Source organism: Phalaenopsis equestris, unplaced genomic scaffold (assembly GCF_001263595.1).
Source record: "Phalaenopsis equestris unplaced genomic scaffold, ASM126359v1 Scaffold000761, whole genome shotgun sequence".
NCBI classification, from domain to species: domain Eukaryota; kingdom Viridiplantae; phylum Streptophyta; class Magnoliopsida; order Asparagales; family Orchidaceae; genus Phalaenopsis; species Phalaenopsis equestris.
Genome location: NW_018165201.1, coordinates 624,606 through 643,529, shown reverse-complemented (window position 1 = coordinate 643,529; position 18,924 = coordinate 624,606). Strand labels below are relative to the sequence as shown.

General features: G+C 36.6%; 1 protein-coding gene and 1 pseudogene across 1 annotated transcript in view; one reads left to right on the top strand and one right to left on the bottom strand.

The window, feature by feature from the left end:
- LOC110030794 (phosphoinositide phosphatase SAC1) overlaps positions 1–14,469 on the bottom strand; it is a 108,754-nt gene extending 94,285 nt beyond the window's left edge. The window contains exons 1-4 of the mRNA XM_020733713.1: positions 14,231–14,469; positions 13,953–14,139; positions 13,670–13,835; positions 11,698–11,920 (exon numbers count right to left, since the gene is read on the bottom strand). Of these exons, the coding sequence (XP_020589372.1) occupies positions 11,698–11,920; positions 13,670–13,835; positions 13,953–14,139; positions 14,231–14,371 (717 nt within the window). The 5' untranslated portion in view covers positions 14,372–14,469. The remainder of the gene's footprint in view (positions 1–11,697; positions 11,921–13,669; positions 13,836–13,952; positions 14,140–14,230) is intronic.
- LOC110030972 lies at positions 2,662–4,081 on the top strand (annotated as a pseudogene).
- Positions 14,470–18,924: the final 4,455 nt, after the last annotated feature.

Sequence of the window (18,924 nt, the reverse complement as noted above, 5' to 3'; positions counted from 1 at the left end):
ACCAAAGAAGAGGAATTCAAGAGTCGTAAAACCGAACGGGAAAGGGAGAGGAAATGAACCGAACATAGCGGGAGAGGGGTAGAGGTCAAGTAGTCGGAGAGATAAATTCGCCTATTTAAGTCCCAGATTAACTTACCTGGGAGCCAAGTAGCGTGTGAAAAAGGGAAAATATTTGCGTACATAAGACGTAAGCAGCGCTGCGTATGTTCAGGGGTTATTCAGGGGATACAGGAGGGTTATATCGGGGTTATACCCCTCTGTAACCCCCATGTAACCTCTTTCTAAACTACTTGTAACCTACAAATGAGTTTTGCGCTTCTGTAGTTTCATGGATACAAATAAGTTACACGGAGGTTACAAGGGAGTTACACGAAAGTTATAGGGGGGTATAACCCGGATATAACTCCCCTGTACCCCCTGAATAACCCCTGACAAAACGCTGCGTACGTATTATGTACGCAAATTTTTTCCTTGAAAAAGAGGAGCACGATGTGAGAATTAGAGCAGAGGCGGTGTCTCTATCAAGCAGAGGAGAAGGCTGCTTTGGTGACGATCAAAGGAGATGAAGGAGAAGGCGTCGAGTCGAGAAGCTCTCGCAACATCGTCGAGCTTCGCGCAGGAGGGAGTTGAAGCCAAGCCTCGTGCGCAGGAAGAAGATCGTCGCGCTCATAGGGTAGAAGAGGAGTTCACATGGGTTAGGGCTCGACCGGGAGGATTTATAAGGATAAGATATTTAATAAGAATTTTATAATTATAATAGATATATATATATATATATATATATGAAAAAACTCGAGGGCAAATATATTAATACGGAAAAGATACAGAAATGTTATATGAGATGGCTTAAAAAAAACCCAACTCATACAACACAACACACACAAAACCCAGATAGAGCAAAGATACATAAAGATAAAAAACCAAAAAACCACAAAAGAGCACAAAAGTGCTAGGAACGTCCTACTTTAGTCCTCCTGCCTCTAGTTCTCCCTCTAATTCTCAGAAGTGAGCCGGCTAACAAATTAGTAAGGTGAGTACCATTGCCCGTAGTAACCAAAGTATCATCCATCAGATTCCTGAGCTCAAGTAAATCTTCATTCCTTCATTCTTAAATCTTCATTCTTCTTCTTCCTCCTGGATGTGTAGACTTGTCATTCCTCATCCGATGATTAACTTATCTGATCAGTAGATTTCAAAGGTGGTCGGACATGTGTAGGTCGTTGCACGTCTTGATCACATGAGCCTGAGTAATATTAATATCTTTCTGGACCTGATGAGGCGGTAGTGAAGCAGTGGAAGTATTTTCACATGTATTATCAGTAATTGGTTCTAGGGCAGGCGGGTCTGAAGAAACTCCCTCCCCCACGATAGAAGGTTCCAAAGATGAGGGAGCTACAACTGGGGACTGAATAGTTGTCATATTGTCTGCAGGGATAGTGACGTCGTCCGGGATATCCTTCTGATGATCAATAGTGTCAAAAACTAGAAGCTGATCAGGAGGAGAAAGAATAACAGCCTCTAGCGGAGCAGTTTGCTTTTTAGTCTGAGTTGGGGGTATAGATAGTGACATTGGAAACTGGAGCGTCCGAACATACGACAGTTCGAACAATAGAACGGAAAAGGTTAAATCCCTACCTTCTGCCAATATCCATGGTGTTGTATGTCCAACCAGATTTCCTCAGAAGAGGGTGAAGTGATGTCTCTTTCAACAAGTACTCTGGCTTCAGAATGACAGGACAGATTAAAAGTAGAAATGTCCGTCTTGAGTGGCTTCCCATAAGCCAAGGCAATAGAATACAATATCTTTTTGAGAAAAATAATGAAATTTCATACCAGGAAGACGAACCCAAACTAGAATGATTGGCGGTTCTGTCTGTGAGTCAAAATCCATAGGTCATTTCAGAATCTTCATTGCTCTGTTATCAATCCATATTATTCTTCTAGCAAATAAGCGCATGTAATCGTCTTCATTACTAATTTGAATAAGAATGTGTCTCCCATCTAATAATCCAATTTTTCATTCTCCAACAAGGTGCATAAGTTCAAATTCTTTGCGAATGAGCTCCATTTTGGGATGACCATATAGAAATTTCCCAACCAAATTCAGACGACAGGAGGAAGCAAGTTGAATACCTTCAACTTCTGTAAAAAAGATGGCATGCTTCTCATTCTTCCTACCAGGTTTCTTAATGTCCTCCGCCCACTCAAACGACGGAAGAAAATATAGCGATTTTGGTGTGCCTGAGGCGTGGACACCGGCAAGGGCAGCTGCATACGATTTATCTGAAGTCATCCTTAAAAATAGATGTGACGTTCAGAGTTCAGAGAAGAAAGCAGACGAGGGAAAAACTGACGTCGAAATAGACGTTATGAGACGGGACGAGCGCAGAGAAATCAGAAAACGCGAGCAGTACCCGCGAGACTGGGCCGCAGAACATGCGCCGCAGAGCCTGGAAATCTTGAGCCAGGAAAGCTCGCGAGACCGGAAGACGGGAGAAGAGCCTCGTCTCAGAGCGAGGAAGAAGCGGGGGAGACGAAAGGAATTGAGCGCGAAAACGCGAGAGGAAACAGCGACCGTAACTATTGCTAGGGTTCGCCATCGGAAGAAACCCTACCAATGCCGAGTGAGGAAGACGACGCCATATAAACCCTTTTGTGGAAATGGAGCGCAAAGACGGCTGTAGGGTTCTTCTGTGTCTTTTTCTCGCTCTTTTCTCTGTGGTCTCCGCTGAGATTTTCTCTGAGGAGCGATTCGAGGATTACTGGGAAAATCAATGGGTAAAGTCTGATCGGAAAAAAGATGAAAATTCAGCGGGAATCTAGAATCACACTGCTGGAAAATGGAGTGGCGATGCAAATGACAAAGGCATTCAAACCTACCCAGATTATATATTCTTTGCCATCACTGCACAGTTTCCTAAGTTAAGTAACAAGGACAAAACATTGGTCTTCCAATTTTCTGTCAAGCATGAACAAAAGCTTGACTGTGGCGGTGGTTATATGAAATTATTGAGTGGTGATATTGATCAAAAGACGTTTAGTGGAGACACACCTTACAGCATTATATTTGGGCCAGATATTTCTGGATATGCTACCAAGAAAGTACATGCGATATTGACCCGTAATGGGAAGAATCACTTAATAAAAAAAAAGGTGGCTTGGGAAACAGATCAACTCAGCCATCTCTACACTTTCATCATCCACCCCGATTCTAAGTACAGCATACTTGTCGACAATGTTGAGAAGCAATCCGGTAGCCTTTATAGTGATTGGGACTTTCTCCCACCAAAGTAAATTAAAGATCCTGATGCCAAAAAACCTGAAGACTGGGATGATAAAGAATATATTCCTGACCCCGAAGACACTAAATCGGAGGGTTATGATGATATTCCCAGCGAAATAGCTGAAGCTGATGATAAAAAGCCTGAAGATTGGGATGATGAGGAAGATGGAGAGTGGACTCCACCAACTATTCCAAATTCCGAGTACAAAGGACCATGGCCGCAGAAAAAAACTAAGAATCCAAATTACAAGGGCAAGTGGAAGGCTCCCCTGATTGACAATCCAGATTTCAAGGATGATGCTGATCTCTATGTTTTCCCTAATTTGAAGTATGTTGGAATTGAGTTATGGCAGGTCAAATCTGGAACCTTATTTGATGATATTCTCATCTTTGATGATCCTGAATACGCCAAGAAGGTTGCTGAAGAAACCTGGGGAAAAAACAAAGACACTGAGAACGCTGCTTTCGACGAAGCTGAGAAAAAGAAAGAAGAGGAAGAGAAAGCTGAGGATGAGAAGGATGATATAGATGATGATGATGACTCTGATGCCGAGGAATCTAATGTTGACAATGTCAAGGAACATCATGATAGTGATGATGATAAAGATGAAGAGGGCACAAGCCATCATGATGAACTATAGATGAAAGGAGTGCTGCCTTTGCGACCGGAGAAGGGCATGTTTGGAATATCCCCTATTTGGGGGTTTAAGGGAGGTTAGTGGTAGTTGGAATGGTTGAGCTGAGCTGCTCTTCTTTCTTAATTTTAGACAATTTTTTTGTATCGGCATAAAGTCCTCAATGGAATTTGTTTTAAATGTTTTCTGATTTTGACTACATAATTGCATGTGTGCTTTTTTTTTTTTTGGTCGGGATGTAGTTTTCTCCAAATATGATCCCCAGAAACCTGAGTGACAGTTACAACTTGCTCGACCTGATGAGGCGGTAGTGAAACATTAGAAGAATTGCCACCTGTAATAACGGCGATAGATTTGTAGGGCAAGTAGGGTCTGAAGTATCTCCCTCTCACCCACGATAGGAGGTTCCAGAGACGGCTGAATGGTTGTAATAATGATTGCAAGAATACGTCTTCGGGGGTATCATTTGATGATCAATATTGTCAATAACTTGGAGCAGATCAGGAGGTGATGAAATAACTGTCTCTGGCGGAGCACTTTGTTTTTTTAGTTTGAGGTGTGTATGTAGATGGTGGCATTGAGAGTTGGAGTGGCCAAACATACGATAGTTTGAACAATACGAAGGAAAAGGCTCAATCATTACCTTTTGTCAATACTCATGATATTGTGTGCCCAACCAAATTTTCTCAGAAGCAGATGAAGTGATGTCTCTTTCAAGAAGTACTCTGACTTCTGATATATATATATATATATATAATTAGGATTGCATCAAATAAAAATGAAAATTTAATACTTAGATAATGAAAAGTTTATAATTTAATTAAAATAATAAATTAATTAAATTATATACTCATATGTATTGTAAGCTTAATTTTTAAAAAGGTCAAGGCTAAGACAAATTCAAAAACAAAAAAGATTGTCATTGATGTGAGTACACGTATTTTTAATCTATAGTAATCCTTCTCAACTATTTTGCAGTTAATGACACTTACACGTGTTTTATTCTGATTAAGATATTTTTCTTTATTGATTATATTGTTATGAATTTTGTAGCTACTTGTATGTATTTCGTATATGTGAATTGAATACGACAAATACATGAATAAGATGTTTATGTTGATTGTATGTATGTGCATAAATGGCTATGATAGAGTCACCCCTTGATGGTACTTATGAGAGAACACTAAGGTACTCGTGTTCGTATATTAAAAAAGATATTGGTATTGACACAATTTTTTAGATGATGTTCCTGTGACGGTTGTATAGAAATGAAATGATATTGATATGTTATTGATATAGTAAGACTCTTTGAATAGCATCAAATATTTAACAGTTTATCTAGCATGCATATTGTTTTATTTTCTCTTGTATTATTGTGGTTTATGAATATGAGTATTCATTGGCTCGTTTAGCTCAAAGTTCTTTAAAACTAATTTTTCATGTTCCATTAGTTGATTAAAAGAAGAGCGAAACAAGAGAAAACATTTACAAAAGGCGTGGACAACCATTAACGAGATAAAATTATTTTTTTATTTTAATTTAATTAGTGGCTCTTTCATTTTACTAATTATTAGTTATAGAAATTGGACATCGAAATTTTAATTCATATTTTCCAACCATTCGTTCCCGCCTTAATTAATTTTAAGCCCCAGGCCTGATCGTGACACAAATAAAATGAAATTTCGAAACATTCATGAGATTAAATCGTTATTATATATGAAATTCTTGAATTTGTGACAAGAGCAGCATAATTTTATTGATAGAAGGAGGGGTATTTAAATCCAGTTATAAACAACAAAGAAAAGAAATAAAATAGAATACAACAAATAGGAAAGAAATAAAACAAAATAAAATAAATAGGAAAATAAAAGCTAATGATAATTAAGAATGGCTAGAGATTTGTGTTATGAATCTAATACTCTCCCTTAAGTTGAAGCATAGATGTCAATCAAGTTCAACTTGGATTTGAAATCATCGAACAAAGGAAGGGGAAGATTCTTGGTGATGATATCTGCTAGTTGACCATTGGAGGGCCTAAAAGGAACACAATTTTCCCAGACTCAATCTAATCCTTAATGAAGTGTCTGTCAATCGCCACATGTTTGATACGATCATGTTGGAGTGGATGTGAGCCATGTTGATGGCAATCTTATTATCACGGAATAGTTGCAGCGCAATGGAAGTTGGCATATGAAGTTCATGAAGCATGATGCGTGACCAGAGGGCATCATATATCCCCAAGTACATGGACTGGAATTCAGCTTCAGCACTGCTTAAGGCAACCACAAACTGTTTTTTGTTTTTCCACGTGACAAGATTTTCCCATACAAATGAGCAATACACTGAGGTAGAACGTCGATCATGAACTGAGTCTGGTGTACCTTTTAAATAGTGGAGAATCCGATGGACAGTTTGGAGATTGTGTTCATAGGGGTCATGCATGAATTGACTCGTTATATCAATTGTGTGGCATATGACTGGTCGATTATGAGCGAGGTAGATGAGTTTCCCCACAAAGCGCTAGTAGTGAATCTTGTTGACATACACAACATTAGAAATAACAAATAATTTTTCACTGGGATTCATAAGGCAGTCACAGTTTGCATAGAGGAAGATTGTTCTCTGTCAAGAGATCAATCACATACTTGCGCTAAGATAGGCAAATTTCCGGTGATGATCGAGCTACTTCCATGCCATAGAAGTACTAGAGATATCTAAGTACTTTATTTCAAAGAACTTAGCAAGAACGTCTTTCAAGGACTCCACTGCTAAGAGATCGTTACTTGTAAGAACAATATCGTCAATATAGACAAAAAAGATTGTTACCTGATCATTGGAGGAATGTTAGAAGAAGAGAGTGTGTCTAATTGAGCCAGAGTAAAACCATGACTCACAACCACCTTTGTGAACTTGTCGAACCAAACAGTTGGGGATTGCTTAAGCCCATAGGTGAATTTTAGAAGTGACTATATTTATGAAGAAAATATTCCATACTTATTATGTACTTACAAGTGTGCATGGAGTGGTCACGTCACCACAATTTCACTTTTATGAGACGTCGTCACTTCATCCACCCTTGTAAGTACATGTTTCATAAGTATGTAATATTTTCTCCTATTTATGAGAGCAGTGAGAATAACATCGTTCCAAAACAGTTTCGAGACATTGGATTGAAACTAATGGAGCGAGCAACGTCGAGGAGGTGATGGTTTTTCCTCTCAGCTACCTCATTTTGTTAAGGAGAGTCTGTACACGAGTTATAGTGAAGGGTGCAATTACTCATCAAGAATTCGCCCAAAATAGAGTTGAAAAACTCACGACTAAAGAACCTGCATAGGAGTTCTGAATTGAGTTAAAAGGAAGGTGTAGAAGTTTTGGAAGATGCAACAATCTCCAATTAGTCTTGTAAAATGTAGACCCACGTCATTCGAGTGTGGTCATCAATCAAGGTCAGGAACCACCGTTTATTGGTGTAGTTGGAAGTGTGAAAGGGTCCTCATAGATTACTGTGAATGAGAGAAATAAACGAAAGGTATGTAAGTGTGGGGTGAGTAAAGGATTTCATGATGTTTGGCTAACTGGCATGTCTCACAATTGAAATCAGAAAAATTTTCATAGAAAAAATCAAAAGGATATAATTTTTTTAAATATTGAAAACTAAAAAACACAATGGGACATTCAATGACTCGAGATAAGTTATAACTCTTGAGAGGTGTGTTCTCACTCTCCATGCTCTTCTCTTGAAAGTAGTAGAATCTGATTATCCTCTTAGGAGTTCCAATCATCCTCTCCAAACTATGATCCTAAAAAACACAACCATCAAGAAAGAATTTAGCAATACAATCAATACTATGCGTCAACTTATTGACAGATAACAAGTTACATATCAACTGTGGAACATGTAAAATAGTCTACAGAGTTAGATCGGTTGTTTGTACAACTGACTCTTTACCAGCAATGGAACTACAGAAGTCATCAGCAATACTGACGGTATCCTTTTTAGAGCATGAATGGTAAGTCGAGAAAACTTATGAGCATCCAATCATATGGTCTGTGGTACCTGAACCTGAATCAATAATTCATGGACTAGAGGCGTAAATAACTGTGAAAGTCATAGAAAGAGTACTTTGTTGGATGTGGGGGGTCGACGAACCTGTAAAGACTTGATGGGCTCCAAGTAGTTTGATCAATTTCTCTTCTCAAGGCTTTGAAGGATTATGGGATGTTCCGGTTAGAATTTAGTTGAACCGTGGTAGATTCGAAAGTTGTTGGTATGTCGGTTTATTGTGAAATTTCCAACACTTGTCCCGAGTGTAGTTGGGTTTGTGATAGTAAACGCAAGTGGAGTGTTTGGCCCAAGGTGGCATGGACAAGGGTTGAGCACGATTTGAGATGATTCTGACTGAACCAAAAGAAACGTGGCGGGAATTCCGAGATATTGATGGATTTGTAAGTCACCTGCTGACGAATAACAGCAGAAAAACTGCAAGAATGTTGCAGGAAAGATGCGAGTAAGCTGCAGGAAAGATGCGAGTAAACTGCAGGAAAGATACAAGAAGGCTCGAAATCGGGCTATAAAAAAAATGGGAGCTGGATTGCTAGATATCAAGTAATCTATAGAAAATTTGTAGAAAATCTAGGAGTTGGACTGCAAAAAATTGGGAAGCAGGCACCAAACGCAGCGGAAAGGATCAACGGGGAAGGCGGGTGGGAAAGGTTGCAGAGAAGGCCTATGACAGTGCTTTCCTCGGGAGGGTTGGCCAGTAGTTGAAAAAAAACTTGTAGAACAACTGTTGGTAAAAAGCTTCACGGAAAAACAGTCGCAGCATAAAAGTGAAGAGAACTAGCAAAAGTCTGGCGGCAGATAGGAGCCAAATAGATAGAAGTCGCAAAAAAAGGAGCAACAAAAGCACGGAGCAGAGAAACGGCAAAAACTTAGCGGCATATAGGACAAACGGAAGATACCATACGGCTGAAGGAAAACATCAAATGTTGGAAGGTGGTTGTCAGCAGGTTAGGGTGGAATATCTAGGGTTAGAACCATGGCTCTGATACCATGTTGAATTTATTACTAGAGCAGCATAATTTTATTGACAGAATGGGGTATTTAAATTCAATTACAATAGACACAACAAAAGAAAGAAATAAAACAGAATAAAACAAATAGGAATGAAATAAAACATAATAAAGTAAATAAGAAATATATAGTGGGAGAACAAAAGCTAATAATAAGTAATAAAGGCTAGGAATTGTCGTTATAAATCTAATAGTAATATATGTAATTCTTGATGTTTATTCATAACACAATTCCAACTAATAACCAAAATTTTGATTTGCTCAAAATTGAACTGTTTAAACTAACTTAAATTTTTGTTAGGTCAGTTCTGTTTTATAAAATTCTGAGTAGTTCGGTTTTTCAGATTCACATTTCAATTACAATTAGTTTGACGAATTTCAAAACCAATCAATCCAAACCAATCGAATACTCACCCCTATGCATAGCCTTCACAGAATAGCCAACTTCTACTAAATGTTTATCCAAGGCTTTAGCACTATCATAACTCATATTACCCAATGCCAAAAGGGGAAGGTAAATTTTGATGGAACGTGGTTTTGTCAAGATACTCTTTAGCAAAACTAAAGAGTTTTTGATTAAATTATTGACTTCAATAATTTTTTCAAGTTATCCTCATTGGAGGAAATCTTTTGCAGCGAATACATCAACATATCAATGCCACTCGACACATGCGAATGAACTTTATAATATAGTGCAAGTACCTTAATATTAGAATCATTATCATTCATCTAGAGATTTTGTGCTCCAGCACAAGGCTTGTGGAAGTATTAATACAAAGGAGAAATCAATTTCCTGACATAGCCGGAGAGAATTTTCCTCAAAAATTTACATTTTTCCTCAAACACAAGGCTAGTGCTGATAGCAAAAAAGGTGGTATGCTTAGTAGGATGTCATCACTTTTAGATGCAAAGCATAAAAGGGTCGTAGGATTCAAAATGATAATCTCTAACAGCCGAATGTTTGTGGGTGCTCTCCAAACAAAAATTCCCCATTAGTGCAAGATTATCTCAAAAGCTTGACTTTGTGGTGTTGGCCATTCAGGTAGATTCACTAGGAATTCAAAAGTCAAAACAAGCTCAATAAACTGCAGTTTAAAAATATTATTAACAAGTAATTACGAGACCTACAAAGCAGAAACAACCTTACTGCATAGGCGGGCCTAGCCTGGCCAAAATAAGAAAAATGCTGAACAAGGAACAGCTATCTGATGAATCCTTTTGTAATCAAACAATCGAAGAAAGAAGCTTAGCTTATTTTGATAATTTACATATCTGTGGGTCTGATCAAATTCAAGGCTAGAAAAAAGATTGACTGCTATATTGTTCAGAAAAAAATTCGATTGGGATGAGCTTCATAGAACCCAATGAAACTTTAGATGTACTAACCTTTATGTTTTCATTATCAAGAATGCGTCAAAAATCCCTATTACAATAATTGATTATAGATTGGTGCGTTATTATATGCATAAAACCTCTATATAAACTCTATTACATATACTAAATCGCATTAATCAAAATTCTATAGTATATTTATAAGTTTTATGTCATAATTCTCCAACATTTATTATCATGTCACATTCACAATTTTGCATCATGCCAACCAGTGTCATCTATCAATATATTTATATACTTGAGGAACATTTGAGAGAAACTGGCTTTATTTCAAATACAACACATTACATGGTTGTCCAGTCACATGGTTTTGAAAAGTTCAATGTATTTAAAAGCAAAATATCGCAATGTGTATATTATTACTTTTAAATGTGAAGATGACACATATGATGCAAATTTCATTTTAAAATTCTAAATTTAAACTGAAAAAAAAAAATAAAAGTAAATTGTCACATCGTAATATCATTACATTAACCATTACGTGACTTTAATTTTAAATTTTTGAATTTGAATTCAAACAAGTTTAAAAGAAAACTATGATAAGATTGTTACTTATAAATTGAGTATGATATAATATATAATTTTTATTTTAAAATAACTACTAAAATCAGCAGTTAAGTAGCATATCATGTCATTTTGTTCATAAATTGAAAAATAAAACTATTTTATTTCTATTTACTCATGTTTTTCAGTCGTTTAGCTTAATGGCTGATAACAAATATACATGCAATATGATATTAGCATTAACTTTGAAACAAATATTTATTTTTTAATCTAAATGGATAAGCTTAAAAATTATTCATTTTAACTCTAAGTTGGGTCCTTACAATGCAACTAAGAGTTTTCTTTTATTTTTATTACTTTATTTGTTGTTATTGTTGTTGTTGTTATTGTTGTTGTATCATCCCTTACAACACAAAAGTATTTTCTAGATGGAACATAATGTAATGCATGAACAACCAAACTTTTTATCAAAGACCGCAAACACCGATCACATTAGCTGCTCAAATATTGGAAGATGCCCATTTACAGTATTATTTGTCGGAACATTAAAAATAATCATGTTAAACACATATAACATCGCCATTTAAAGTATACAAAAATAGGATGGTTTGAGGTGGAAATGACTGCTCCTTAAGAATGTACTTCCATGACTCTAAGTCACTCATCTTCAATTCAACTCCCTAGTGCATTCCTCTCCACGTACAGACAATCCGGATTATAACTCAAAGTCCCAAACACCTTAAGGGTTAGGGCATATAAATAGAAAGCTAATATATCAAATATATAATTGGGTAAGAACAAGCTTACCAGTTTGAAGTGCCCGTGAACCAAAGCAATTGTCCACATGGTATTGTTGCACCTTGATCGAATTGCTTGTGTAAGGAATGTGTTCCAAACAAACATGTTTTCATATGGCATTTTTTCATCGCCAGAAGCAAGCACATTCTTCTGCAAACTTCGCATGATAGGATAGGTGTAGCTATAGAAGAAATCCTTTGTGAGGTCAAAACTAGATAACAGCTTCTTGTACCTGAAACAAATTACTTAAAAATCAATGCTGCAAACAAACTATGAAATTCACTGAATTAACAAACCACTTTGTTGTGACCCAATAAGTTCACTCCACGTAGTTGTAGATTTGAAAACACATAATATAAAAAAATCATCACCAATATGAGAACCAGGGTACCACTTTTTTTTCAAATATGTGACATGTTTTGTACATGAGAAGGTCTCTGGTGGCACAACAGTGTATCTGATAGTCAAGACACATTGGATGGAGTTGAGCTAGCTTAGTGAGGCATGACCAGCTGAAGATAAGCTCCGAGAGAGGTGGGGCTGGGTGGATTTGAGCTCATGGAGGACGGCAGCAATAAGGGCTAGAGAGGGGGGAAGGGTTTGAGCTCATGGAGGACAGCAGCTATGAGCCCTAGAGAGGGGGAGGGGATTTGGGGGGTGGGTTGCGAGTGACAAAAGGAACCATTGGGACCATTGGGGTCATGCTCTGACCACCAGAGAGCTCATTGTCCCATTGAGAGGTAGTTATTGATGAATTGCACCTTTAAAATAATATGTGATAGCTCAATTCACAAAAGCATAAGCTTGAGATTAAAAGCTTAACTCGAATATTGAGGACTTACTTAATTTTTAGCTAGTAAACAGCTCAAATGGATCCAAACGAGCAGAGTAACTGACCAAATTTTTGGTTTTACTCAATTTTTAAGCTAATTTTGAGCTAGACCTAAATCAAATCAAGGCGGCTCAAAATATAAATGTTTTATATTTTATAATATTTTATATAAACATATTTAAAAATCATTAAAAACATATTTGTGCATATAAAATAAAATATAATAATAAAATATATAAAAATACTGATTTAGATCAAACTAAGTTCAAGTTTGAGTCAACTCAAAATCAGCCTAATTCAATTAGAGCTAGCTCAAAATCAAATCAGTTTATGCCACAACCCAATTTCAAGCCTGTATCAAATCAACTAGAAATCATATTGTTATCAACCATACATAATTGTTATGCTAACCACCAAGGCCAAGATTTTGGATCACTCATCGTTCAACCATTTGTAAGGCAAAACTTCCATATAGATTGTGATTTACATAAATCATTTTCAACAACTTGTGATCATATAGCTTTAGTGCACGAATTCTGTTTTAAATTGTAATAATGATAAAAAAAAATTTCATTGTCTTCTCATCAATTTATCATTCTTCTTCAAAATAAGATATTCCCTGAACCTCCCCTAATGCAAACATTTTACATCCTATAAGACCTGTATTCATTCTCCTTATTGCTTTTCCTAGCACTCCATGCCTAATCCTCTCACTTGTCTACATTACTCTGCCTCACCATTTGATTCAATTCATTTTACCCCTCAGACGCATATCAAAATTTTAAGATTAAAAATAAAAAAGATATTAAAAGAATCAATAACAAATATAAAATGTTTGGTTTTATTGGTCGTCAACTAAGCACACATCGAAACGCAATATTAAAAACGGAAATTTCATACACAGCACCCAATTCTTATACATTTACGTATCTCACACCAAAGCTTTGATTTTTACGAACACCGCACATTACCGATGCATGAAAATGTGGATGTCACTGTTCCACACTGTTGAAAAGTGTGCAATGGGTGCTGTTTTCTGTAAAAATGAAAATTTTAGTGTGAGATACGTAAATGGATAAGAATTGGGAGCTGTGTATGCTTCTAACAATAATTTAACGCCCAAATCAGGAAAACAAAAGGAAATAGCACCTAAGCTCTGTCTTGGAATGGGCAACATCCGTCTGGAATGACGAGTGCGGAACAGTTATCAGCTGAGTCTCTTCAATGCAATAGACAGCATGGCCACATATTGCCCCTATCTGCCGGCGCTTGGTGACCAAAATTAGATAGTAGGATTCCAGAAATTTGGTGCAGCCTTCCAAACAAGAAAGTAAAACTCCAGGGTTACGAAAAAAGTGGGTGGAAAGCAACATCATGGAAGCAACCAATGCAAAACGCAAATAAATTAGGGTAAGAGCTTGAAGAATGCAACCTACGATGCCGTAGACCTTTGCGACGAAGGTAAGCCCTCCCGTGGACCGATTTCCCTCACTAATGCGCTGGAGTAGATTATTCACCTCCTGCTGCGAGTAAACCACGGGGTCCTCGCTGAGATTGAGATCGGAGCGCTCCGAGCGGTCGATCTTGAGTACGCGGACGCTGCCTACGAGGTAGAACCTCTGCAATTATCATGGAAAATATGAAATTCTCCTGCGAAAATGGAAATGAAGAAAGAGGAAGCCGAGGAACTGGAGGACTAGGGATTCGTACGGCTCGGGTCTCGTACAGGCGGAATTTCTCCAGAGATGCGGAGTTGGTGTCGGGGTCGACGTCGGCGAGGAGAGCTCCCGGACGACTATTACTCGAAGGAGCCCGCGGTAGATTCAGCCTAACGTTCTCCGATTTTGCCATGGAGATGGCGCGGAGAGGCTGGAAAACTAGCAAGTTTTATAGGCTTTCCGCCGCTGCAGCAGGAAAATCCAATCAAATCAAATGACGCCCTGTGTAAACCCCGGCACCATCTATTGCAAATAAAAATAATAGAAATATAATTTTAATTTTTATTGGCTACCTGCCTGGCTTTAAATCCGAACCCGACTTTTCATTTTTTCCGCACTATTATGAGTTTAAGGTTTAGTCTCTGTATAGTCTTCCTCGGCGAAGCGCATCCTCCATTATTGGCAAAACTCTAAGCATTCTATGACACGCAAGCGAAGGTGACCATGACGTCGAGTCGTTCGTTAAAATCACGGTATGCACATAAACCAAAGTAATGAAATACAAGTAACACATCAGTAACATAACAATAGCACAACAATACCACATCAATAACATAGCACATAAGTAATATATCAGTAATACATCAAAAATACAACAATACAACATCAATACCACACAAGTAACACAGCATGACTTTGAATCATTAGCACATAAATAATGTTACCTCAATAACTGCATAAAACCAAATTCGATGGACTCACAGATATCTCCATGACATAGTTTTGATGTGTTGTTCTTGTATTATTCGTGTATTATTCATGTATTATTTTCTTGTGTTTTAGCTGTGTTATTGGTGTGTTACTCATGTGTTATTTTCGTGTTATTCATGTATTATTGATGTGATATGCTTCTGTTTAGGGTGATTGTTAATTAATAACATAGTTTTGATGTGTTATTCTTGTATTATTCGTGTATTATTAATGTATTATTTTCCTGTGATTAAACTGTGTTACCGGTGTGTTACTCATGTGTTATTTTCGCGTTATTCATGTATTATTGATGTGATATGCTTCTGTTTAGAGTGATTGTCAATTAATGGCATAGTTTTGATCTGTTATTCTTGTATTATTCGTGTATTATTCATGTATTATTTTCGTGTTTTAATTGTGTTACTGGTGTGTTACTCTTGTGTTATTTCGGTGTTATTCATGTATTATTGATATGATATGCTTCTGTTTAGGGTGATTGTTAAATAATGACATAGTTTTGATGTGTTATTCTTTTATTATTCGTGTATTATTTTCCTGTGTTTTAACTGTGTTACTGGTGTGTTACTCATGTGTTATTTTCGTGTTATTCATGTATTATTGATGTGTTTAGGGTGATTGTTAATTAAGTATGTTTCATGTGATATTCATGTGTTACTGGTGTGTAATTAGTTATGCTTCTGTATTATTCATGCTTCTGTGTAGGGTTATTACTGTGTTATTTTTGTGTGTTACTCATGTATTATTCCCATCTTATTTATATATTATTCATGTGCTTCTGTTCAGAGTGATTGTTAATTTAGAATAACACATCAATTTTCTGTGTTATTCTTGTGATTGTTATTTTAATAATGTGTTATTATTTCTTTAATTTGCAGGATCATGAGTGCAATGACTTTCAACTATAGATGACGTCCATTTGCAGTGAGAGGTGCACTGGATGCAATTCGAGATCTACTTTCAAATGAGACTATTAATAATTTAAAAGAAATTAGAGTTCAATTTATTTGACATGCCCCCATATCCCCAGGAAAATGTCATGACTTTACATATTCTGATATGTTGTGATAATGAGAGGGGGGTCTTCAAAATGGGTGGAAATGAGGTTAAGTTACATGTTGACCACGTGGCTTTGTTGATAGAGATATCAAACAGAGGAGAGTCTGTTTTCATGGAAGAAATGAGTTTCATGGAAGAAATGACTCGTATCAAACATGAATGTCATACAAGTAAAGAACAAACTGACAAACTTTTTTGCAGAAGGAGCTTTCACCCCTCTTTTTGAGCAGTTGTATTTGAAACTTATACTAACTTATTTATTTTTTCCTTCAAGCAATTTTTATGTGCCTGCAGAGCTATCTTCTTTTGCTATAAATGTACAAGTTTTTTCGTCCTTTAATTGGTCTGTTGTCATATGTGATATGATCATCGATCAAGTGAGAATCGTCTCCATGAAATTAAGGCAGAATAAGTCGATTGGATATATTCAAGGATTTGTATTTCTTTTAACGAAAGTATTTGTTGTTTACATTAAAACATTATTCGTCTGAATTTTTGTTTTATTGTATTAACTTTTGCATACATGTTGATGGTGTAAAATATCCTCAGCTTTGGTTTTACGAGCACACCTCTCTGTTAACTTTTGCTGCACCTGACGCTAGACCTCGCATTTTGAGGTGGCCAACTAATCATGGGTTGAGTGTTGAGAAGATTCATGAAGCCTTTAAGAGACTTGATCATGTAGATCATTTAATTTTTATTATAGCTTATTGGCACCTTTGTTTAATAGTTTTTTAAGAATGCTTGCAACGATTTTGACGAATACATTTTTATTGTAGGTTAATGACAGATTCTTAGATTTAAGGGAAGGTGAAGTACAACTGCTCGAAAATTCAGAGCAGGGACCACCAAGTCCTGCAAGGCAACTTCCACAACATGAAACTACTACAGGACCATCTTCACCCAGATCGTACGCCAAGGTACAATTGTTTCTAGTCATATAACCCCAGTACCTGGACATACGATGGAGAGTGCTGATTTCGGGGTACTCTATGAGATGCTAAAATCTTAGGAACAAATAAGCTTAAATATACAAGATACAATGACTGGTATGAGTAAACAGATGAATATTGTGGTAAAAGCATTGTCCACCCTTACTGTTTTGGTACACAGATTATTTGAAACTAAGGCTGACAATGTTGTTAAGAAAACAATATCCGATACAAGTGAGAAGACCAGCAACAGTGGACATCAGCAGAAGAGGACAGTGGACCCCCCTGTATCTCAAAACCAGTTCAAAAGAAGACGTATAAAAAGCGATGATATTGATATTGTTGCTCATGTAAATACAGATGTTCCAGAAGAAACAATAAGACATGCACAAGACAATTTTTTTGTTCCAAAGTACAATCTATGTGGATGTTGTTGATCCTACAAAGGATAATGTGCATCAAGCTGATCCTGTACATACAGATGTTCCCGGACAGGCCCAAGACGCCGAAAAACAATAAGAGAAGCACAAATAAGAGAAGCACAAGACACAGATTTGGGTGATGAGACAATCCATGGAGACCCCGAAGAAGTAGAACGAGCAATAAATGGTGTTTTTGAATATCTATCTCATTTGGTGAGTACGTCATTCTAATTTGTACTATATGATATACATTCCTACTTTATTTTTTCTAACAATATTTTTTTAGACGCGTCTTCTGACTTCCGCTTTAAATACTGATTAAAAAACGGGTGATTCCCAAGAGGTCCAAGTTTCAGATGAAAATGTACATACTGAATTCAATTTAGATGAAGAAAGCTTAGATCCAGTTGGTTATCAGCAAATTTTGAGTCAAAGTCACAGTTCTGATGCAGAGTAATATGCTCTAGTTGTAATAAAAAATATAGTTATGTACTTTGAAGCATATCTTATACGTTCTTATTTTGTGTTATCCATTGATTGTTTTCTTTTGCAGCTACGTCCTCCGGCTTCAACTATTGAGTATCATGGTAGGTCATTGATGCCAATTGAAATGCACAAAGAAATAGACCAGTGCCTATCCAGATACACTGGACTGTATGTAAATGTTCATCATTGTTTTAATGTTACGCATTTTTGCTGTATTTAATTAAAGGAAACTTTATTTCTTATCAATGCAGCGACGTTATAATTAACAGAGGCCATATTTTGATTTACTGACCAGCACTCAAAGACATACTATTAAATAAGTTGCTTGCAGACGAACATGTTGATTTATTTGTTGTCATGCTGCGCGAAAGAACTTTAAGGAGACCAGAGTTGTACCGGCATTACCTGTATGTTTCATCAATGTATGGGGTATAACAACTTATATTTATAACAACTTATATTTATTCAGATAAGTTTAAGTCATATATTCCCTGTTAATTTAAAGTAATAATATTAAGCAGATGCATAAGACATATGGTAGCAAACCCCACTTGAAACATATCACCAACGAAGCCGTAAAAGATGTAAAAGCCATTTTCTTTCCAATCATTCATAATCAGCATTGGATCTTTTTAGTTTTAGATCTCAAGTTGAGAAAATGGAGAATATACGACTCACTCTTAACCAAATACATAAGGCTGACGCTACAGAAGTTGTAAGTATATTCAACTTAATTAAAAGTAACACAATAGCATTTGAAGAGTAACACAATAATGCTTCAACCATGCAGGTGAATATGTTTGCTAGAGATGCCGCTGATTTATTTACAGCCAAAATCCATAAATTGTCCCTATTGATTACAAAGCATGTACCCTCAAAAAGGAATAATGTTGGTTGCGGCATGTTCGTTTGCAAGTACATGAAAACATTAGTGCAGGCTGAAGAAGTCGACTGGAGTGCACATATGAATTGGCAGGATGATATGGAACGATTTAGAGCTGATTTTGTACATGACATTTGCTTACTTTTGAGGACTTTTGAGTAAATTTGTATATTCTTAATTTGTATACTTGTATAGG